Source organism: Psammomys obesus, unplaced genomic scaffold (assembly GCF_907164565.1).
Source record: "Psammomys obesus unplaced genomic scaffold, mPsaObe1.curated_primary_1811, whole genome shotgun sequence".
NCBI classification, from domain to species: domain Eukaryota; kingdom Metazoa; phylum Chordata; class Mammalia; order Rodentia; family Muridae; genus Psammomys; species Psammomys obesus.
In genome coordinates, this window is record NW_026591643.1 from 3,535,458 (window position 1) to 3,554,582 (window position 19,125).

The window sequence follows — 19,125 nt, forward strand, 5'->3', positions numbered from 1 at the left end:
CCTGTTGTAAGTACATCCCCTCGTGTGGTGTGGACCTCTGGGCGGGCTCCATGTCTTGGTTTCTGTGAATTCATTCTGTGAGTACGGAGATGCCAGTGATGGCATCGCCTGACCAGAGTTGTAGGAGGGAAGAGAAGTTTCCTTGTTTTTTTAAAACAAGGCAAACAAAAGCACCTAGGCTCTTGATTTGTTACATCAGATTTGAACATCAAGCACCACTATTTCACCAGGATTTGAAAGAAAATTCACCACTTCTTTTAAACCTCTCTACCCAACAGTGACTACAGTCATGAGATGGGCTTTCAAACTCTGGCAGTCTTATTTTTCCACTTACACTAAACACTTTAGGTCTGTGAACATTGTGGGCAGGTGCCTCTCAACAGTGACTAAGCTTCAGAAACAAGGATTATAAAGTCTTAAAACCAAGACCCTAATTGCCAGAGTCATCATGGGCCTTATGTGCCCTCGGATGCGCCCGTCCGGTAGGGCTCAGGGTTGGGAGCACCAAGACTGTTGTGAACAACTGACAGGGTTCAAGAGCGTCTCTTAAGATGTGTTGCATTGTAGCAGTTAGCTTTGGATGAAATCTTTTTGTTTTGTTTTTTGATACAGGGTTTCTCTGTGTAGTTGTTGCTGTCCTAGAACTGCTCTATAGACCATGCTGGTTTTGAACTCTGGTACCTGCGTGCCTCTGCTTCCCGTTTCAAGGAGTTCGCCATCGCCGCTCAGCAAGTTTTGTATGAAATCTTGGTTCCTTTTTGCTGGGCGTGTGACAGTGCGCACATTTATTAGGCCTTCTGGCTCTGTCCTCCCTTTAAAGTGAAAATGAGACCTCCTCATGAGGGTCAGGGCGCTACGTTTGCTGTGTTGAGAGCAGAGCTTGAGCTCCATGCCAGTGGGTGCCATTTCTGTTATCTCCATTGTTAATGCCAGTTCTTGGCATCTTCCCCGACATCTCACGAAGGTCAAACTCTGCTCAGAAAGTTTGACTAGAGCAACCACCACAGCATTGGTCCAAGTAGCTCTCACTAGGTTTGTTTGTCTGAATGTTAGATCAGAGATGCTTTCTGCATAAGAGAGATCTGCCTTATTGGACTTTGCTCACATCATTCACAAGTCATAGTAAATGTTCAAGAAATACTTATAGGATGAGGGTGTCATTATACTTCTAAGGCTAGCAGAGGTGTTTAAAATGACGTAATTGGGTAGAATGGTAAGGAAACAGACATACTGTAATAGAAGTCATGTAGATCTACTCTGGAGATAGTTTGGGTAAAAGAATTAAAGAACTCTGTCTTTATTCTATATCTAAGCATTTATCACAAAACAGAAATGTATTAAAAAGGTGATTAGGGCTGGAGAGATGGATCAGTGATGTTCTTGCAGAGTGCCAAAGCCAGTTCCCAGCCCCAACACGGTTCACAGCTGCCTGTAACTCCAGCTCCAGAAGATCCAGTACCATCATCTGGGCTCCTTGGGCAGTGACACACGCTCACATATAAATAAATGAATTAAATATTTTTCTGTAAAAAAAAGTTAATATAGGGCTGCAGTGATGGCTCAGTGGTTAAAAGCAGTGGATGTTTTTCCAGAGGACCTGAGTTCAGTTCCTCCGACATGGCAGCTCACAGCTGTACTCTAGCTCCAGTTGATCTGGCACCCTCACACGGACATACATGCAGGTAGAACACCAATACACATGAAACGAAAATAAATAAATGATTTTTAAAAAGTTAATGTAAAAAAGATGCTTATTATTACATATATATAAATCAATAAGTAAAATCAAGCTAAGCAAAAATAACCAAAATTTAAGGCCTGGTTAATTATAGTTAATGTATCATTAAAAATCCTGTAGAATTGCGGTGGAGAGATGGCTCGGTGGTTGAAAGCTGTTGCTGCTGTTAGAGAGCACTAGAACTTACTTTCTGGTACCCATGCGAGCGTACAGCCATGTCTGTCACTCCCACCTCGGGGGATTTGACCCCCGCCCTGGCCTCTGGGCGCTTGTACACGTGCACACATAGACACCCAAGTCTCTTTAGAAATTGTGTAGAGTCACGGTGTTCACACGCAGACTCTTAGTATTGAACAGAATTGGTACAACACATATTCCCCAGCCAACCTCCTAGTCCTTGTCTAGGGTTGACCTGATAAGCAGGCCGTGCTGTCGGCAGGAACCCTGCGTGGTGTTCGCCGGCGCGATTTGAGGGGCACTGTTGCTTGCTCTCAGTTGTCTACAGTCAGCCAAGCCGAAGGTCTTGCTGTCTTACCAACTGGAGGGCCCACTAAGAAAGAAGAATCAAAGTCTGTGGGAAGCTGGGAACTACGAAAAGAAGACTTTACACGCACACACACACAAAATGGAAGATGGCCCAGAAAGCTAATTAGTTGTGAGCCAAGGAAAGCCTCTCCCTCCCTCACCCCTGCCATTTCCCAACAAATTAGACATGAGCTTTCCAAAACAGAACAGCGATTGTCCCATAAATCACAGCAGCAGGGCTTGTTTGGGAGGTGGAAGATGGGGAGGTTACCAGAACCTTCAGATGAGGGCCTATATGCACCTATAGACATAAAGATAAAGCTCTGAGTTCAAGGCCAGCCTGGTCTACAGATCGAGTTCCAGGACATCCAGGGCTACACAGAGAAACCGTGTTCTAGGCAGCATTTTGAAATGGTATTAAGAAGAAGTGAACTTGTCTTGGAGAAATGGCTCGGGTTGAGAGCACTCTTTTAGAGGACCTGTGCTTGAGCCCTCACAGGGCAGCTCACAAACTAGTTCCGGGGGATCCAGTGTCCTCTTTTGGCATCTGCTGTCAGCAGGCACACAGGTGGTACACAGGCATGCCGGCAAAACATTCAAATACATGGAAACAAATACATTTTGTAATTAGTTAAAAACGTATGGCCAGCTGGTGGCAGTGCTTTTAATTGTAGCATTCAGGAGGCAGATGGATCTCTTGAGTTCAAGGCTAGCCTGATCTACAGAATTCCAGAACAGCCAGGCCTACACAGAGAAACCCTGTCTCAAACAAACACATAGACAAAAAGAAAGAAAAAGAAAAAAAAAAACAGAAGAAAAGAAAAAGAAAAAATTTATGAAAGAGAAGATGTGAACTCATGTAGCTTTAGCCACCAGACCCATCCCTGAGACCCTGAGCAGACTGGGAAAGATGGGGCAAGCTAAAACCGAGGTTTTGTGTGTGTATCACAGTATTTACTCTCTGGCTCCATTAGGCACCTCTTAGTGACCAAGTACTTGAGTTGTTAATCCTCTGTGACAAAACATGAGATTGGGTGGCTTGCAAAGACTAGAAATGTGCCTTTACAGTATGAATGAAGGCTGGGAAGGTAAAGATAAGGCTACTGTTGGGCTCGGTGGCTGGTAAGGAGGGCTGGCTTCATTGATAGTCTTTCTGTAGCAATATCCTCACATGGCAGAGGTGCAAGAGGAAAGAGGCAAGCAGGTGCTAAATGCTATGTCTACACATGATACCAAAGCAGAAGAGCACAGACTGTGCTAAGTCTTTTGTTTCCTCGGGGGCCTCTGTTAATACTATTATAGTAGAGATTAAACTTCATTGTGACTTTGAAGAGGATCACATTTAAACTATACCACGTGAATGTGATAAAAACCAGAAAGCTGGGAAAGCTGGTGTGTTCCTTGTTACCCCAGCACCCAGCAGGCAGAAGCACAGGACCAAGGCCAGCCTAGGCTGCAGAGTGTGGAAGAACCCTGTTTAAAAACAACACACACACACACACACACACACACACACACACACCCCTGTGGCTTCACATCTTCCTTAAGTAGACCTAAGCTGTCTGTCCCCGTGGTTTCAAGGGAGGCCTGTCTGTCTGCCTCTTTTTATTCAGTCTGTACCCAGGGCAGGAGTCTGTCACCTTCAAAACCAGGTAGCTACTGCGTGAGTTCTTTGGAAGAACAGAGTATTTATGTGCACACACACAGAGACAGAGAGGCAGAGAGAGAGAAGGAGGGAGGGCGGGGAAGGGAGGCAGAGAGAGATGGTACAGTTTTGAAAGGTTGTCAGCTTGTAAATACCCCCCTGGGATCCTTGACCCACTGTCCTCTCACCCACTACCATGCTTCAAGAAGTGACTAAATAGGAGTGAGTGTGCCCTCAGGTTGTTCGGAGATAGCAGGGGGTGGGGACAGTACAAAATAGGTTGATCTGGCAGGTGGACACAAATGGGCAAATATTTCAAATAAAGCAATCCGTGAGAACAGAGCTGAGTTTTGTGTGTTGTAGGCTCTGTAGAGGAGATGGATAGCTCCGGGCAAGGTGTCTATCCAACACTCTGCTTTCAGAAAGGTCACAGAGCAGCAAGCACCTGAGAGTGCTACACCCCTGTCCACTCTGTGAGGTGTGTTTGTTTAAGACTGCCCGGTGGTTTTAAATTGTTTACTGTGAGTGTGGGCACGCACGTTCCACAGGGAACATGGCGGCCAGTCCCCCCATGCTGTGCTGCTTTCTTGTGTCTGTGCTGCATCCTCAGTCCAGCCCAGGGGCTTCCAGGAAATCTCTGCTCTTGTTCATGTTGCCCAGATGAAGATGTGCCACCATCTACTTTTATGTGGATTCTGGGGATGGAATGTAGTCTTGAAGTCTGCATGGCTAGTTTGTATCTTTAACCTCTGAGCCATTCTCTCTGCCCCCAATTCCTGAATCTTAATAAACAGATTTTAAAATCTAACTGGGGGTTCAATCCTTGGCAGCCAACAAGGTAGTGATGCCATTTACTGAGGTATCAGCAAGACAGTAAGGCAGAGGGCATGCATCTGCTGACCAGACCCACAGAGGAACTAGTGAGACAGGACCAGGACACAGAAAAAATGCTGGGAGCATTTGTGAATAATGGAAACTGGGGACATTACCAGTTGCTGTGTAAGATCTGTAGACACTGAGAAATCTTTAAATGTAACTTAGATCTCAAACCCTGGACAAAAGCCCACCTTGGATGCCTGTTAACACATTAAAGCCAATTCTGGCCACAGGCTTCTCCCAGCATCCCTCATCTACCTGTTTCAGGGTCCTTCTGGGAAGCATATTCTACCCTTCCACCCTGGGCCTTCTTTCTCACAGCTTCTCTGATTCCTATATAACCTAGGCATTTTGGTTAGGTGATACCTTTTGGCCATTTTACCTTTTGGCCTCTTTGCCTCCTGGCTCTCTCACTCCCTTCCCTCTCTCCTCACAAAGCTCCAGTCTAATCTTTTGATCATGTCCACTCCTGTCTCTACGTCTGCCTCTGTTATCCCTTATATCTGTAATAAAAACCTCAACCCTGCTTACACCCATCAGCATGGCTAAGATCAAAAACTCAAGAGACAACACATACTGGAGAGGTTGTGGAGAAAGGGGAACCCTCCTCCATTGCTAGTGGGAATGTAAACTTGTACAACCACTCTGGAAAGCAAGCTGGCGCTTTCTCAGACAACTAGGAATGGCGCTTCCTCAAGATCCAGCTATATATACCACTCCTAGGCATATATCCAAAAGATTCTCAAGTACACAGTAAGGACATTTGCTCAACCATGTTTGTAGCAGCCTTATTTGTAATAGCCAGAAGCTGGAAACAGCCCAGATGCTCCTCAGTGGAGGAATGGATGCACAAATTGTGGTATATTTACACAATGGAATATTACTCAGCAATAAAAAACAAGGAAATCATGAAATTTGCAGGTAAATGGTGGGATCTGGAAAAGATCATCCTGAGTGAGCTATCACGGTATATACTCATTCATATAGACATATAATATAGGATAAACCTACTAAAATCTGTACACCTAAAGAAACTAATCAAGAGGGAGGACTCCTGCTAAAATGCTCAATTCCTATCCAGAAAGGCAAAGAAACTGGACATCAGAAGAAGGAGAAAAGAGGGAACAAGTCAGGAGCCTGACACAGAGGACTTCTGAAAAGCTCTGCCCTGCAGACTATCAATGTAGATGCTGAGACTTATGGGCAACCTTTGGGCAGAGTGCAGGGAATCTTAGGAAAGAAGTGGGAAACAGTAAGATCTGGAGAGGACATTAACTCCACAAGGAGAGCAACAGAACCAAAAAAATCTGAGCACAGGGGTCTTTTCTGAGACTGCTATTCCAGACAAGGACTATGCATGGAGATAACCTAAGACCCCTGCACAGATGTAGCCCATGGCAGGTCAGTATCCAAGTGGGTTCCATTGTAATAGGAACAGGGACTGTCTCTGACATGAACTGATTGGCCTGCTCTTTAATTACCTCCTCCTGAAGGGGAAGCAGTATTACTAGGCCACAGAAAAAGACAGTGCAGCTACTCCTGATGAGACCTAATTGACTAGGATCAGAAGGAAGGAAAAGAAGTCCTCCCCTATCAGTGGACTTGGGGAGGGGCATGCATGCAGAGGGTGGAGGAAGGGAAGGATTGGGATGGGAGGAGGGAGGAAACCACAGGGGGGATACAAAGTAAATAAAGTGTAATTAATAAAAAAAAAAATTGTCAAAAACACAGACAAGCTAAAAGTTTTGAATGTAACTTTTATATATGGTTTTCCTGATTGTTTAATAACTATTCTTACTGTATTAGCTTATTATAAATAAAGTTCATATGCAGAAAAAAAAAACCTCAACCCCTTAGGAGCAGTCATGTCCTCCTTTTATTTCTTTTTTTTTTTTTTCATTCAGTGACATATTTTTCACTGTTTGACAAAATGAATATCCCTTTGAGTTAAGAAACTGCAAATACTCTTAACATAGCTGAAAATATTTATTCAGAATAAGTATGGGGTAACATTCCCAATATAGAAGTTTTACCATGAAAATTAAAATTAAAAATGTTTAAGCATAGTTAAGTTAAAATATCTTACAAGAAAATAGAGGATTGCCTTCCTGAAATAAAAACATAAGTCAGCATGAGGGATTTCAGACAGTGGTGTAGGGGGGAAAATTGTTTGTGTGACTGCGCATGAGTGTGGATGTGGAGGCCAGAGGCTGTCTCTGAGTGTCGTCTTGACTTGCTCCACACAGATGTTTTGAGGGAGGCTCTCCCTACAGCTGGCCCCCTTCGCTTGGATCTCAGTAAATGGCCTCAAGGGAGTGCCGGGATCCTTGTCCTCCATGCTGCAGTTACACATATGCTACCGGCTGGCCCTCTGCTGCCGGGGTCAGAGTTCAGATTCCCATGCTGGAGCAGCAGGCTTCTACTAACAATGCCATCTCCGTCGCCCACGGAATGTACAATAGGTAAATGGATCAGAATATAAAATGGAGAAATAAATGAGAAAGTGAACAATTTTGTGCTTTTACAATCACTTTCTTTATTGCTTTGCATCTCTTAGGAAAATGGTCTTCCTTAATATTTTCTAGAATGAATGCTGTAGCCCTAAGTTGGTAGGTTCTGTCTCACCAGTAGCATCCTGCTATTCAAACCACCTTGACAACTATTGAAAGCACTATTTAAACTACTTAAAGTTTCTTATGAGTAAAATAGGTTGCTCACACTTTGGTGTCACCGTTGCCTGCCTACCTATCTCTTCTGGAACGATTAGGATCACATTCAATACTTGCCATCTTGTTCCTAAAATGAGTCAGAAGAGAGGAGCTATTAGAGTGGGACGTGAGTAGCTGCAGGTCTCGCTCCATGAGCAGATGTTTTGTGGTTATGAGACAGGTACATCCTCTCTTCCTGAGCGCCAGACGATTGGGAGTGAACTTATATATAAGACCTTGTTGGTAGAACATTATCACATTTCAGAAAGGCCAGCGCTGCCTACGAAAGAAAACACACTTCAGTCCGACAGCCTCATCAGTTTCAGGAAGCTTCAGAGGGTTGTAATGCCGCAACCACAAACTGTAACACTTAGTGGTTTTGAGAACCAGCGGCTGGAGTGAGTTTTCAGAATTGAACCAGTCCCATTGGATCCTTTGCATAGATAAGAGGACATATTGGATGGGCTAGAGAGATGGCTCAGTGATTAAGGGTACTGATTGCTCTTCAAGAGGACCCAGGTTCAAATCCCAGTACCCCCATGACAGCTCATAACTGTCTGCAACCCCAGATCTGACACTCTCACATAGACATACATGCAGGCAAAACACCAAAGTTCATGAAATAAAGGTAAATTTAAAAAACGAAAAAGCACATGTTGGAGTCAGGGAAGGCTCCTAGAGTTTAAACTTCAGTCTCTGAGAGGATAATATCATTTATTAAGACATGGCTTTGGATATTAACTGTCAGGAGTGTGTACCCGATAACCAGATCTCCAAGCATGGCAAACACCATCTGGTGAAACTGTAACATGGGAAGAAAACACTGCTAACTAAAAAGTAGAAAAGAAATGAGGAGCCATAGCAAACAAAGCAAGAATGTAGAGGCAGGTCCTTGGGAGTCACAGGACAAGAGGGATGGACGGCAGATAACAGCTGGGGGCTGGGGAGCCAAGAGGAGGGCTGAGGAGTGACGGTGGACTTTCTTCACAGGGATGTTGGTGAAGTTCATCTAAGCCTTTGGGGTGCAGATGGTACCTGTTATTTTTATGCTGTTGTCAGAAATCTAGGACCAGGCCACCTTTAGTTTATTTACAAAGTGGGGTGATGTCTTTAGCATGTATGACAAATTCTTTGTTTGGAAAACATCATTACTTTCTTAATCTCGAATATCTGGGAAGTGAAGCTGTGTAAATTTAAAGGAAGTTTAAGAATAGATGTAGCATTCGTTGTGAGAAAGAATTTTCAGATTTTCTGATAACCGAACTTCTTTGCATGGGCTGTTAAATCATGAAGCACCACGTGAAATCATGCCTGCTGATGGGAACAACGTTTTTTCTCTTTTTGAAAGTTCATGTATAAGCCAGGCATGATGGCACACACCTTTAATCTCACCACTCAGGAAGGCAGAGGCAGGCAGATCGTTGTGAGTTCGAGGTCAGCCTGGTCTACAAAGCAAGTCCAGGACAGCCAAGGCTACATAAAGAGACCCTTCTCAAAAAACCAAAATAGATAACTAGATAGATAGATAGATAGATAGATAGATAGATAGATAGATAGATAGATAGATAGATAGATAGATAGATTAGATAGATAGATAAAATAATTAATAAAAAATTCACATGTATTCCCCTTCCTCCTTCCAACTGCTCCCAAGTCCCCCCCCCCCCCAAATTCATGGCCTCCTTTTCTTTAATTTTTATCATTACATAATCCTAAACAGAAATACAGCCTACTGAGTCCATTTACTGTTACTTGTATGTGTATGTTTTTTGGGACCAACCACAGGATATTGGTTATCCAATTGAGAGTTCAACCCTGGAAAGACTAATTCTTCCTCTCAGCAGTTATTAATTGACTGGTTCTTCATCTAGGGGCAATGTTTTGTGAGAGTCCTCCTGACCATGTTAGTGTTTCAACTTTCAGCTGGTGCTGCTTAAGCAGCTATATTGTTGAGACATGATGTAGTTTCCCTGTCATACCTAGAAGACTCAGTGTTGCAGCAGGCTTCCTAACCGTCTGGCTCCCAGACACTTTCCTCCATGTTCCCTAAGCCTTAGGAGTAGGGGTTGTGGTGGAGCTGTAACAGGCGAGGCACCCCTGGGTCAGTTCTCTATATTTTTGACCAATTGTGGTTTTCTGTAATGGTTTCTGTTTGCTGCAAAAAGCAGCTTCTTTGCTGAGAGCTAAGAGCTACACTTACCTGAGTAGTAAGAATGCAGTGAGAGATTATACTGGTCTGAAAAGGTAGCAGTAGGAGGTTCTTCTCTAGGTTCTATGGCTTCACCAGCCACTAGCAGTTGACCAGGTTTGCAGGACCAGACATGAATCCATCCTAATGAGTGGGGCCCCTGTTAATTAGGCGGCTGTAGGGTGTAAGTGTCATTGAACATTTGGGGGATATCTTGGTGTGCTGGCCTTTGTGATTTGTGGCCTTCACAGCTAGGTAGAACCGTTGATTCCTTTCTCCCTTGGCAGCATGGATAGCACCTTCTGATAAGGTGACAGCTCTTCCTTAAGGAGGAGGCCTTTGGATCAGATCCAGCTTAAATTTCTCCCCACCCTGTGTCAGAGAGCACAGATCACCCCTATTTAATGTGATCTGATGCAGGCAGTAGGAAAGTCAGCTAAGTGCAGTGGCTCTGTAACTGCCCTGTATCCTTTTCTGATGCTATGGAAGGAAGTTGCCCCTCAGTGTAAGCTGTAAACATTAGGACCGTGAATAATTGGACTTGCTAAGAATTTTGAAGCATTAGGAGGTTTTTTAAAAAGTTATTTTTGTGTATGTAAGTGTTACGCCTGCAGCATGTATGTGTCTATAAGTGTACTGCATGCACGCCGAGTGTCTGTGGAGGCCAGAAGGGCGCCACTGAGTCCTCTGGAACTGCGGTTAAGAACTGGTAAGCCACCATGTAGGTGTGGGCATGCCTGCGGAGCCTCTCAGTGAGAGGGTGAGCAGCGCCAGAGCTGCTGCCCCACCCCACCCCGTTCCTTTTCTTCCACTTAGTGTTCAGATCTGTTCTCTCTCTTTCCTTCCCTATCCATCTGCCACTCTTCAAGGCTGGGTATTGTTACATCTCACTGGAGTTCCTGCTGCTAGTCTTATCTTTTCCTCCTATAATTGGAACAACTCTAAAGTTACTCTCTTGCTTACAATTGGAACAACTCTAAAGTTACTCTCTTGCTTACAATCACATAATTCTTTGCTGTTATCTCTACAACAAAGTCAAAAAACTCTTTCCATAATCTGCTGTGCTTTGTGGTTAGAATCACATTGGACCTACAGGTGAATTAGGAGACAAGCTAACTATGCTGACTTTTAAGATAGACGAATATGGTTTATCTACTTATTTATGGTGTGCTTAGTTTTTCTTACTGCTTTGTACTTTTTTTTCAGCTTTTCAAGACAGTTTCTCTTTGTTAAAATTTTATTTATATATTTATTACAATTTATGCACTTTGTATCCTGCTGCAGCCCCTCCCTGTCCTCCTCCCAGTCCCCCCCACCCTCCCTTTTCTCCCCCTATAACCTTTCCCTAGTCATCTGATAGGGGAGGACCTCCCCCCTTCCAACTGACCCTAGCTTATCAGGCCTCATCAAGGCTGGCTGTATCATCTTCCTCTGTGGCCTGGCAAGGCTGCTCCCCCATTAGGGGGAGGTGATCAAAGAGCCAGCCACTGAGTTCATGTCACAGACAGCCCCTGAACCCCTTACTAGGGGACCCAGGTAGCCCTGGCTGTCATGGAACTTGCTTTCTATACTAAGCCATGAACTCAGAGAACCAACTGCCTGCCTTTGCTTCTCAAGTGCTGGGATTAGAATTTTTGAGTGTAGAAGTCTTCAATATCTGTTTGTTTGTTTGTTTGTTTGTTTGTTTTGAAACAGGGTTTTTCTGTGAAGCCTTGGCTGCCCTGGACTCACTTTGTAGACCATGCTGGCCTCAAACTCACAGAGATCTGTCTGTGTCTGCCTCCTTGAGTGCTGGGATTACAGGCATGCACAACCATACCTAGCTTTTCAATATCTTTTGTTAAACTTATTCCTGATATTTTTACAAAATTTAGTAATGTTTTCCAACAGTTGCTCTGTGAATTCTCTTGAGCTTTAAATCTAAACAGTGCTGACCTTTACAAATCGGAAGAGTTTGATCTCTTTCCCTCTTCCCTTAGGCCTTCTCCATTGCCCTGCTACTTCCATTTCCTTGTCCCTTTCTACCTCTCTTCAGTGGCTAGGTCTTCCGGTGTGGTGGGGAGTAGAGGTGATAATAGCTGGACATTCATGCCACATTCATTCTTAAAGAAAATGATTCATTCTTCTATAGCTAAGTGTAAATATTAGCCACACAGGTTCATAAATGTCCTTGGTTCATCCGGGAACTTGTTAACTGTTAACAGTTTGTTAAGAGGATTGGTTTTTTTCTCCCCTGCATTTGTTGAAGTGATCTTTTGAATTTTCTCCTATAAACTGTTAATATCTTGATTTATGTTTATTCATTTATTTATTTTAATGTTCTTCCTTGCACTCCTGGGGTATGTTTTGCTTGGTAATAATGTTTTACCTGTATTTTCATTATCGGATTTTTTTAGTGAATGCTTTATAAAGGGTTTTTACGTAAGCAGTTAGAAGTAGTATTGATTTATAATTTTATTATAAGAACTTCATCAGTAAGGATTAGGCTGTTCTTAAAAAGCTAGTTAAGTACTCCCTTCTCTTTTTTCTTGTTTTGGATTTTCAAGACAGGATTTCTCTGTGTAGTCCTGGCTGTCCTAGAATTCGCTAGCGATCCACCTGTCTGTGCCTCCCACATTCTGGGGTTTAAGGGTGCACTGCCCCGGGGCAGCATATACACATGTGCCTCAATGCCCAGCTTCCTGGCTTGTTTGTTTGTTTGTTTTCAAATATTTGCATATTTAAAATTTTTTCCCCTATGTTGACAGAATTTACCAGTAAAACTATCAAAGCTTTTATTGAAGAATATTTAACAAACAACTTTGTTAAAGAAGTCTTGTATGTGGGTAACTGAGATCTGGGCAGTTTCAAAAGCAATGAAAAAGGCTTTGAAGAGTTAGAGCTTATAAAGATTGTCCAGCAATTTAAGGTGTCTGATGCCAGCTGGAAGCCAGCCAGGTTTTCACTACTGGTCGACTTCCAGCTAGCTTTCTCGAGCTTTGGGAAAGTGGCATAATGCTTCTAGATCCAAATAGTTTTTTAAAAACTGTTTTTCTTAAACTATTGAAAAAGTTGTTCCTATGGTCTTTAATTCAAGGCTGATCCATTTAGTTAGTGGCCAAGTGCCTTCTGCACGAGTATAAGGCCCGTAGAGCCTCAGCGCCCAGCTCTGGGACACACATGCCTGTAACCCCAGGGTAGGGGGTGGAGGATGGGGTATGCATAGAGGATAAGAAGCAGGTGGCATGGGCAGTGTGTACCTGGGCCACACCCCTTAGCGATTCCACAGTTCGCGTGGCTAAGGACCGCTTTGTAGAACACACAGAAAAAGCAGCAGCAGAGGCCTCAGGTGGAAAGAAGGAATCCAAGTAGAACAAGGACTGTGCGGAAGGCAGGGTGGTGGTGCATAGTGCATAGTGCGGAGCCAAGCAAGTGGCAGGCAGCCACCGTAACGTGTCCTTGGCACAGTCTCCTTGAATATGATCCGGGGACCCCAAGTATTCGCTCTAGTTTACTTGGTCCCATTTCAGCTGACGCTTGTCACCCAAGCAAAAGGGAGAGACTGATTTCAGCGTTCGAAGGACAGCTTTCCGCAGCTAATGGGCATTGTGCTCACACAGGTGGCTCCTAGGCATTTCTCTGATGCTCCATAGAGCAGGGGCTGAGGTTCCAGAAGTTCGCGCGGGCTGGAGTGTGGGAATGAACCCTGGGTACCGCCTGAGGACCAGGGGGGGCTCCAATAGAGGGCTCCTTGCAAGGATCTTTGGAGCCCCCTTCAGAGAGCAACAGGAATCCTAGTGATCAGGGTCTCCAGAAAGAAAACGAAGCTGCTTGCACCTACTAGCCCTGCCCTCGTCCCATCTGCCTCCTATGGGATGTAACTGACTACCCAGGCAGATGTTCCTCAGACCCAGAGTCTGGTAAAAGTCCTCGGAACTTTTGGCAGCCTGCTTTACCCAGATTGACCAAATCCTGTGAGTACCTGGCTGAGAACCTTACTCTTATTGTGAGGATGATAACTTCTGCAAATACCTGTTGATTCTTGTTTGACTTCTGGTTGCCTGCCTCTTTCCTAGTGGGCTTCTAGCAATACTGGTTTCTGGTTCCAGGTGTGGTCTTGCTTCTCATAGGAGGAGCAATGGTGAGCCCATTGGCTGTGGCGTTTACTCACTATGGTAAGTGCAGAATTGACAGCTATTGCGCTAGTAGCCCAGACTGGGCTGGAGTAAATAAACAAACAAACAAATAAATAAATAAATAAATAAATAAATAAATAAATAAATAAGAAATGAAAAATAAATAAAATATATTTATTAAAAAGAAAACTAAATAAATAATGTAACCATAAGAGCTTATAGTTCTGATGCAGGCATAAACCTAAACAATTGTAAAATTCAACTTAAGTAAATCTGTAAAACCAACATAAATTCAAATCTGTATGGATATGATAGTGACCCAGACTTGAAGCAAAGTCTCTCTGCTGTTATTATGTGGGTTGGTTGTGTTGCTACACACTGGTAGACATGTGCTGAAGAGATGGGGGCAAGAGGATCATGAGTTTGAAGCCTGTCAGCTTATACCTTTGAGGCTGGAGAGGTGGCTTAGGGATTGAGCTTGTACTACTCTTGTAGAGAAAACAAATTTGGTTTCCAGAACATAAGGTCAAACATTGTACTTTGTGCAAGTACTTCAGTTTCCTCCCATTTACAAAATTAAGGCACTAATCTAATTCAATGAATCAAATTAGAGTTACTGAATAATTAGGTTGTTTATATGTCAAGCTCTATAACAGTGCCTGACAATAGTAATTGACCAATAAATATGAAGTATAATAATAAGCGGTGTTCCATTGTTGATGTACAAGCGGGTAGATGGAAGCTGGATGGTGGAAATGAATCCTGGATTCACTGCCCGGTGGTCATGGCTCACGTCTTTAAGCCCAGCACTTGGGAGGCAGAGTCAGGAGGATCTCTGAGAGTTTGAGGCCAGCCCAGTCTGTAGAGCTAGTTCCAGGACAGCCAGAGCTATACAAAGAGACACTGTCTTTAAAAACGGGGGGTGGGGATGGGGGAATAGTGTTGCCAGGCAGTGGTGGCTCATGCCTTTAATCCCAGGGAGACAGAGGCAAGTGAGTCTGAGCTTGAGGCCAGCCTGGTCTACAGAACAAGTTCCAGGATAGTTAGGGCTACAGGGAGAAACCCTGTTTTAAAAAAGAAAAGAAAAGAAAACTCCAAAACACCCAAGCCTATAGATGGTGCTGGGCTTAATGTTAGCACATCTGCCTCTGTAGTTAGTGATTTTGAATTTAATAGTGCATGAAATGTCTCTTGCTTAACTTAACGTAAGAGTGATGCTACAGCTTCAGAGGCTTGCATTCTAATGTAGGGTAATCATATCTCACACATAAACAGACTCTTTGAGCCAGGACTCCTTTGGTTTTAATTTTCAGTAGTGTGTCACTTGTTAACTCTGTAATGTTGAGTATCTATCCCATCAGCCACATCAGGTATGGAAAAATACATGTGAAGTCATTTTAAGTTCTGAGAATAACCAGGGCAGGTAAGGCATGCATTAAGGTCTTTGTGTCTTCCTGTTTACCCTTTCTTATTACCTGAAGACTCCACCTGTCCTTTCCACTTTTCATCACCATCCTTTCTGTCCTTACTTAGGACCCAGCCAAGGACTTGGGGCCACCGACTCTGATTCCTACCCTGTAAGGAATGGTTTATTCTTGTTTTAGCCGTATATCCTTGGGGCGCTCAGAAGGTAGACTACACCTCTAACCTGTTACCTCTAACTGGAATGGATGGTGTCATTTCAGGAATTTGGAGTGTGGCTAGAGAGCCCCAGGCTGCCTGTCCTTGCTGCTTTGCCCACCACCTGCTTCCACAGCAAGTTTCCTTCTATTCTGTCCTTCCTTTCCTGGAAGAATCTTTCTCAGTGCTAAGTTTGTACTTCAGTCTCTCCTTGGTTCGCAGCTGTATTGTTTTCTAGCCTCTGGCATGTTGGCTTTCCCACTCTGATGTTCTCCCTTCAGCCAGTCCGCACTTTGTTCTCAACTCTGCTACAGTAATGGAGTTTACTAGACGACATTAGAAGAGCAGCCCTCTTGGTTAGTGCAAGTTGTGCACACGTGTCATGAAGGACTGAGCAAACCAATCTCCTGTTACTAGGGAAGGAAAATACACCATAAAGAAATGTCTCCCTGCCCGCCACATGCTCCTCTCTCTTCATCGTTTGTTTTCTTCTTTGCAGGAATTGTTATAGCAGTCAAGGAAACTAACAGATTTTTCTTCAGGTTCCATCCTGTGCGGACAGTTAGCTGCTTCCACCTTTCCCATCCCTGTTCGTATGCAGTGCTGATACCTGCGTGCAGCTTAGAAGTGCTTTTCTCTTTATTCCAAGTGATTATAGTTGGGAAAAAATGAACTGTGATGTGGGAGTGTCTTGGGTAATAACAGCCTCTCGTTTTGATTATTTCCCTTTAGGAAAGACTCTGCCGATCCTGTAACATGGAGGATTGTCTTCATACCTCATCTGAGAATCTGTCCAAACTGGTCAGCTGGGCCCACAGCCATGGGACCATATGCAGCCTCATTCCGAACCTGAAACACTTGCTTTCCGAAGGCTCCCACGGGAACCTGACTGCAATGTGGGGCTGTAGTGCTGGCCATGCCTACCACTGGCCGCTCACGGCTACTTGCAGGGCTGGATCCCAAGAGCGCGTTTGTTTCCAGGACAACCGAAGCTTTAATTCTGATAGTCCCAGCATGATTGGGGTGCCTTCTGAGACACAGACGAGCCCTGTGGAAAGGTACCCTGGGAGACCCGTGAAAGCAAAGCTTGACTGTAACCGGACCAGAGACTCTTGTGACTTCTCTTACTGCAGTGAGCCCTCTGAACTAGACGAGGCTGTTGAGGAGTATGAAGATGAAAACACACTGTTTGACATGGTTTGCGAGTCTTCTGTTACAGATGAGGACAGTGACTTTGAACCCCAAACCCAGAGGCCTCAAAGCATTGCTCGCAAAAGGCCAGGAATAGTCCCATCTTCCATCCATTCAAGTTCCCAGGGACAGATGGTTGATGAGTGCAGTAATGATGTCATCATCAAGAAAATCAAGCAAGAGATTCCAGAAGATTATTACATTGTGGCAAATGCAGAGTTGACTGGAGGAGTAGATGGGCCAGCCCTTTCCTTGACCCAGATGGCAAAGCCCAAGCCCCAGACTCATGGTGGTCCTTCCTGTGTAGGGCCTGGTAAACTGATTCCCCATGTAACATCTGCCATCAACACGGAACTAGACCCACACGTTATGTCAGCGTCCCCCTCTGTGATCTCCAGACCAGTCATCCCAAAGACTGCTAGGGTATCTCTGGCTTCTCCGAACAGAGGGCCTCCTAGTACTCATGGCGCTGCCCACCAGGTGACCACGCAGATGCCTGTGAGCACATCACACCCTAATAAACAGATCAGTATTCCTTTGTCTGCCCTGCAGCTGCCTGGACAGGATGAGCAAGTTGCTACAGAGGAGTTCCTGCCCCATATGCCAGGCCAGGTCTCATCTTGTGAGGTAGCTCTTTCTCCCTTGGTTAACACGGAGCCTGAAGTGAGCTCCAGTCAACAGCAGCCCCCTGTTGCTCCAACCATAACCACTGAAGCCACTGCACAGTGCATTCCAGGTATGGAACCTGAGGTGACCGCAAGTCCCTCATCTGCATACTTAAGAGAATTCTGCGCCGTCAGCACTTACAGGACAACTGGCTTAGTTTGCCAGGGTGCGGTTGTTTTCATTCTCGGGAAGATAGAAGTGGTGAAATACATTACATGTAAGGAATACTATGAAGGAACGCCATCTGAAAAAGACCATCCATTCAGTAGATGCACCTCAAGGCTGAGAGGGCAGCTAGGAGACTGTGCTGTTGATAGCTAGACTTCAGGTTCATAGCCAGCCTTAGCTGGTGCTGGTGGTGGTGGTGGTTGTTCTTCTTCCTCTTCCTCTTCTTTTTTTCTTCCTCTTCTTCTTCTTGCTTGTTTGTTTGTTTTTGGAGACAGGGTTTCTCTGTATAGCCTTGGCTGTCCTGGACTCACTTTGTAGACCAGGCTGGCCTACACAGAGCTCTGCCTGCCTCTGCCTCCCTGAGTCCTGGGATTACAGGCGTGCACCACCACACCTGGCAGCTGAACTTTTTATAGTAAATTTATTTTTGAAAAATTTTTTCTTCTATTTGTATCAAAGTAGTTAAGCTAACAGGTATTGAATAAGGCATATGATAATAGATTGTTTTTGTTATTATTTATTTGATTTAATTTTCTATTGCCATTCATTTTAATTAGTGTGATAATTTAAACTGATTTAAAAAGGCAACAGGTAACTTCATTTTTTAAATAAAATAATTTATTTACTTTTATGTACATTGGCGTTTTGGCTGCATGTATGTCTGTGTGAGGGTGTCAGATTTTCTGGAACTGCAGCTACAGACAGTTGTGAGCTGCCATGTGGGTGCTGGGAATTGAACCCAGGTCCTCTGGAAGAGGACTTAACCACTAAGCCATCTCTCCAGCCCCCAACAGGTAACTTCTTAAAAAAGCATCTGATCCTCTCTCTCAAAACTTAAAAGAATCAGATAAAATATATTTCTAGAGTACGCCAGCTTAGCTCAATGCATTCATATTGGCAGGAGTGTGGATTCATGATTACAACCTCTACAATTCCAATTCTAAATCTCTTTAATTCATATATTCATTGTTTACTTGAGTTAGGATATTGGGATATAAAGGGCATTTGGTGCCCATAGTTTTGGCTGCACAATTCAAATCTAAAAGGACACAAGGAGATATACGGACAAAGGGTGAACAGCCACAGAGAATATAGAAAGCCAAAACTATGGCACATTTAGTCCTTTGCAAAAGAGCCATGTGTTTGGGGGAAACATCTTAAAAGGAGGGAGGTACCTGTACCTTTGGCCTGAAACTTTCTAAAATTAAGTTGCTTTTACAAATACACATTTACAGTTTAAGTGTCAGTCCCAAAGGCTCCAAAAGAAACTTATCACTGAAGACTTTTCTCTTACAGTCCTGCTGTCAGTAATGACTCATACTGAAATGATTATGTCATCTAGTTGCTTTGAAAATTGTGGTAGTTGAAATATGATTCACATATCATAAGACACTTTTTTCTTTGTAAAATTTTATTTTATGAATGTTTGTGTGTGTGTGTGTGTGTTTGTGTGTGTGTATATGTTCATTCTACACACTTGCCTAGTGCCCAAGGAGGTAGAAATGAACATCAGATTGTGAATCATCACTAGGGTACTGGGAACTTAACCCAAGCCCTATGTAAGAGCAACATGTACTCTTTTTTTTTGTTGTTGTTGTTGTTTGTTATTATTATTTACATTTTATCAACTCTGCATCCCAGCTGCATCCCGCTCCCCCATTCCCTCCCAATCCCACCCTCCCTCC

The 19,125-nt window shown here is 43.9% G+C and overlaps 1 protein-coding gene across 2 annotated transcripts in view; it reads left to right on the forward strand.

Moving 5' to 3' along the window:
• Kiaa1958 (KIAA1958 ortholog) overlaps positions 1 to 19,125 on the forward strand; it is a 134,807-nt gene that overhangs the window by 52,723 nt on the left and 62,959 nt on the right. For both annotated transcript variants that reach the window (XM_055611583.1, XM_055611584.1), the window contains exon 2: positions 16,148 to 17,342. In XM_055611583.1, the coding sequence (XP_055467558.1) occupies positions 16,172 to 17,342 (1,171 nt within the window). In that variant the 5' untranslated portion in view covers positions 16,148 to 16,171. The remainder of the gene's footprint in view (positions 1 to 16,147; positions 17,343 to 19,125) is intronic.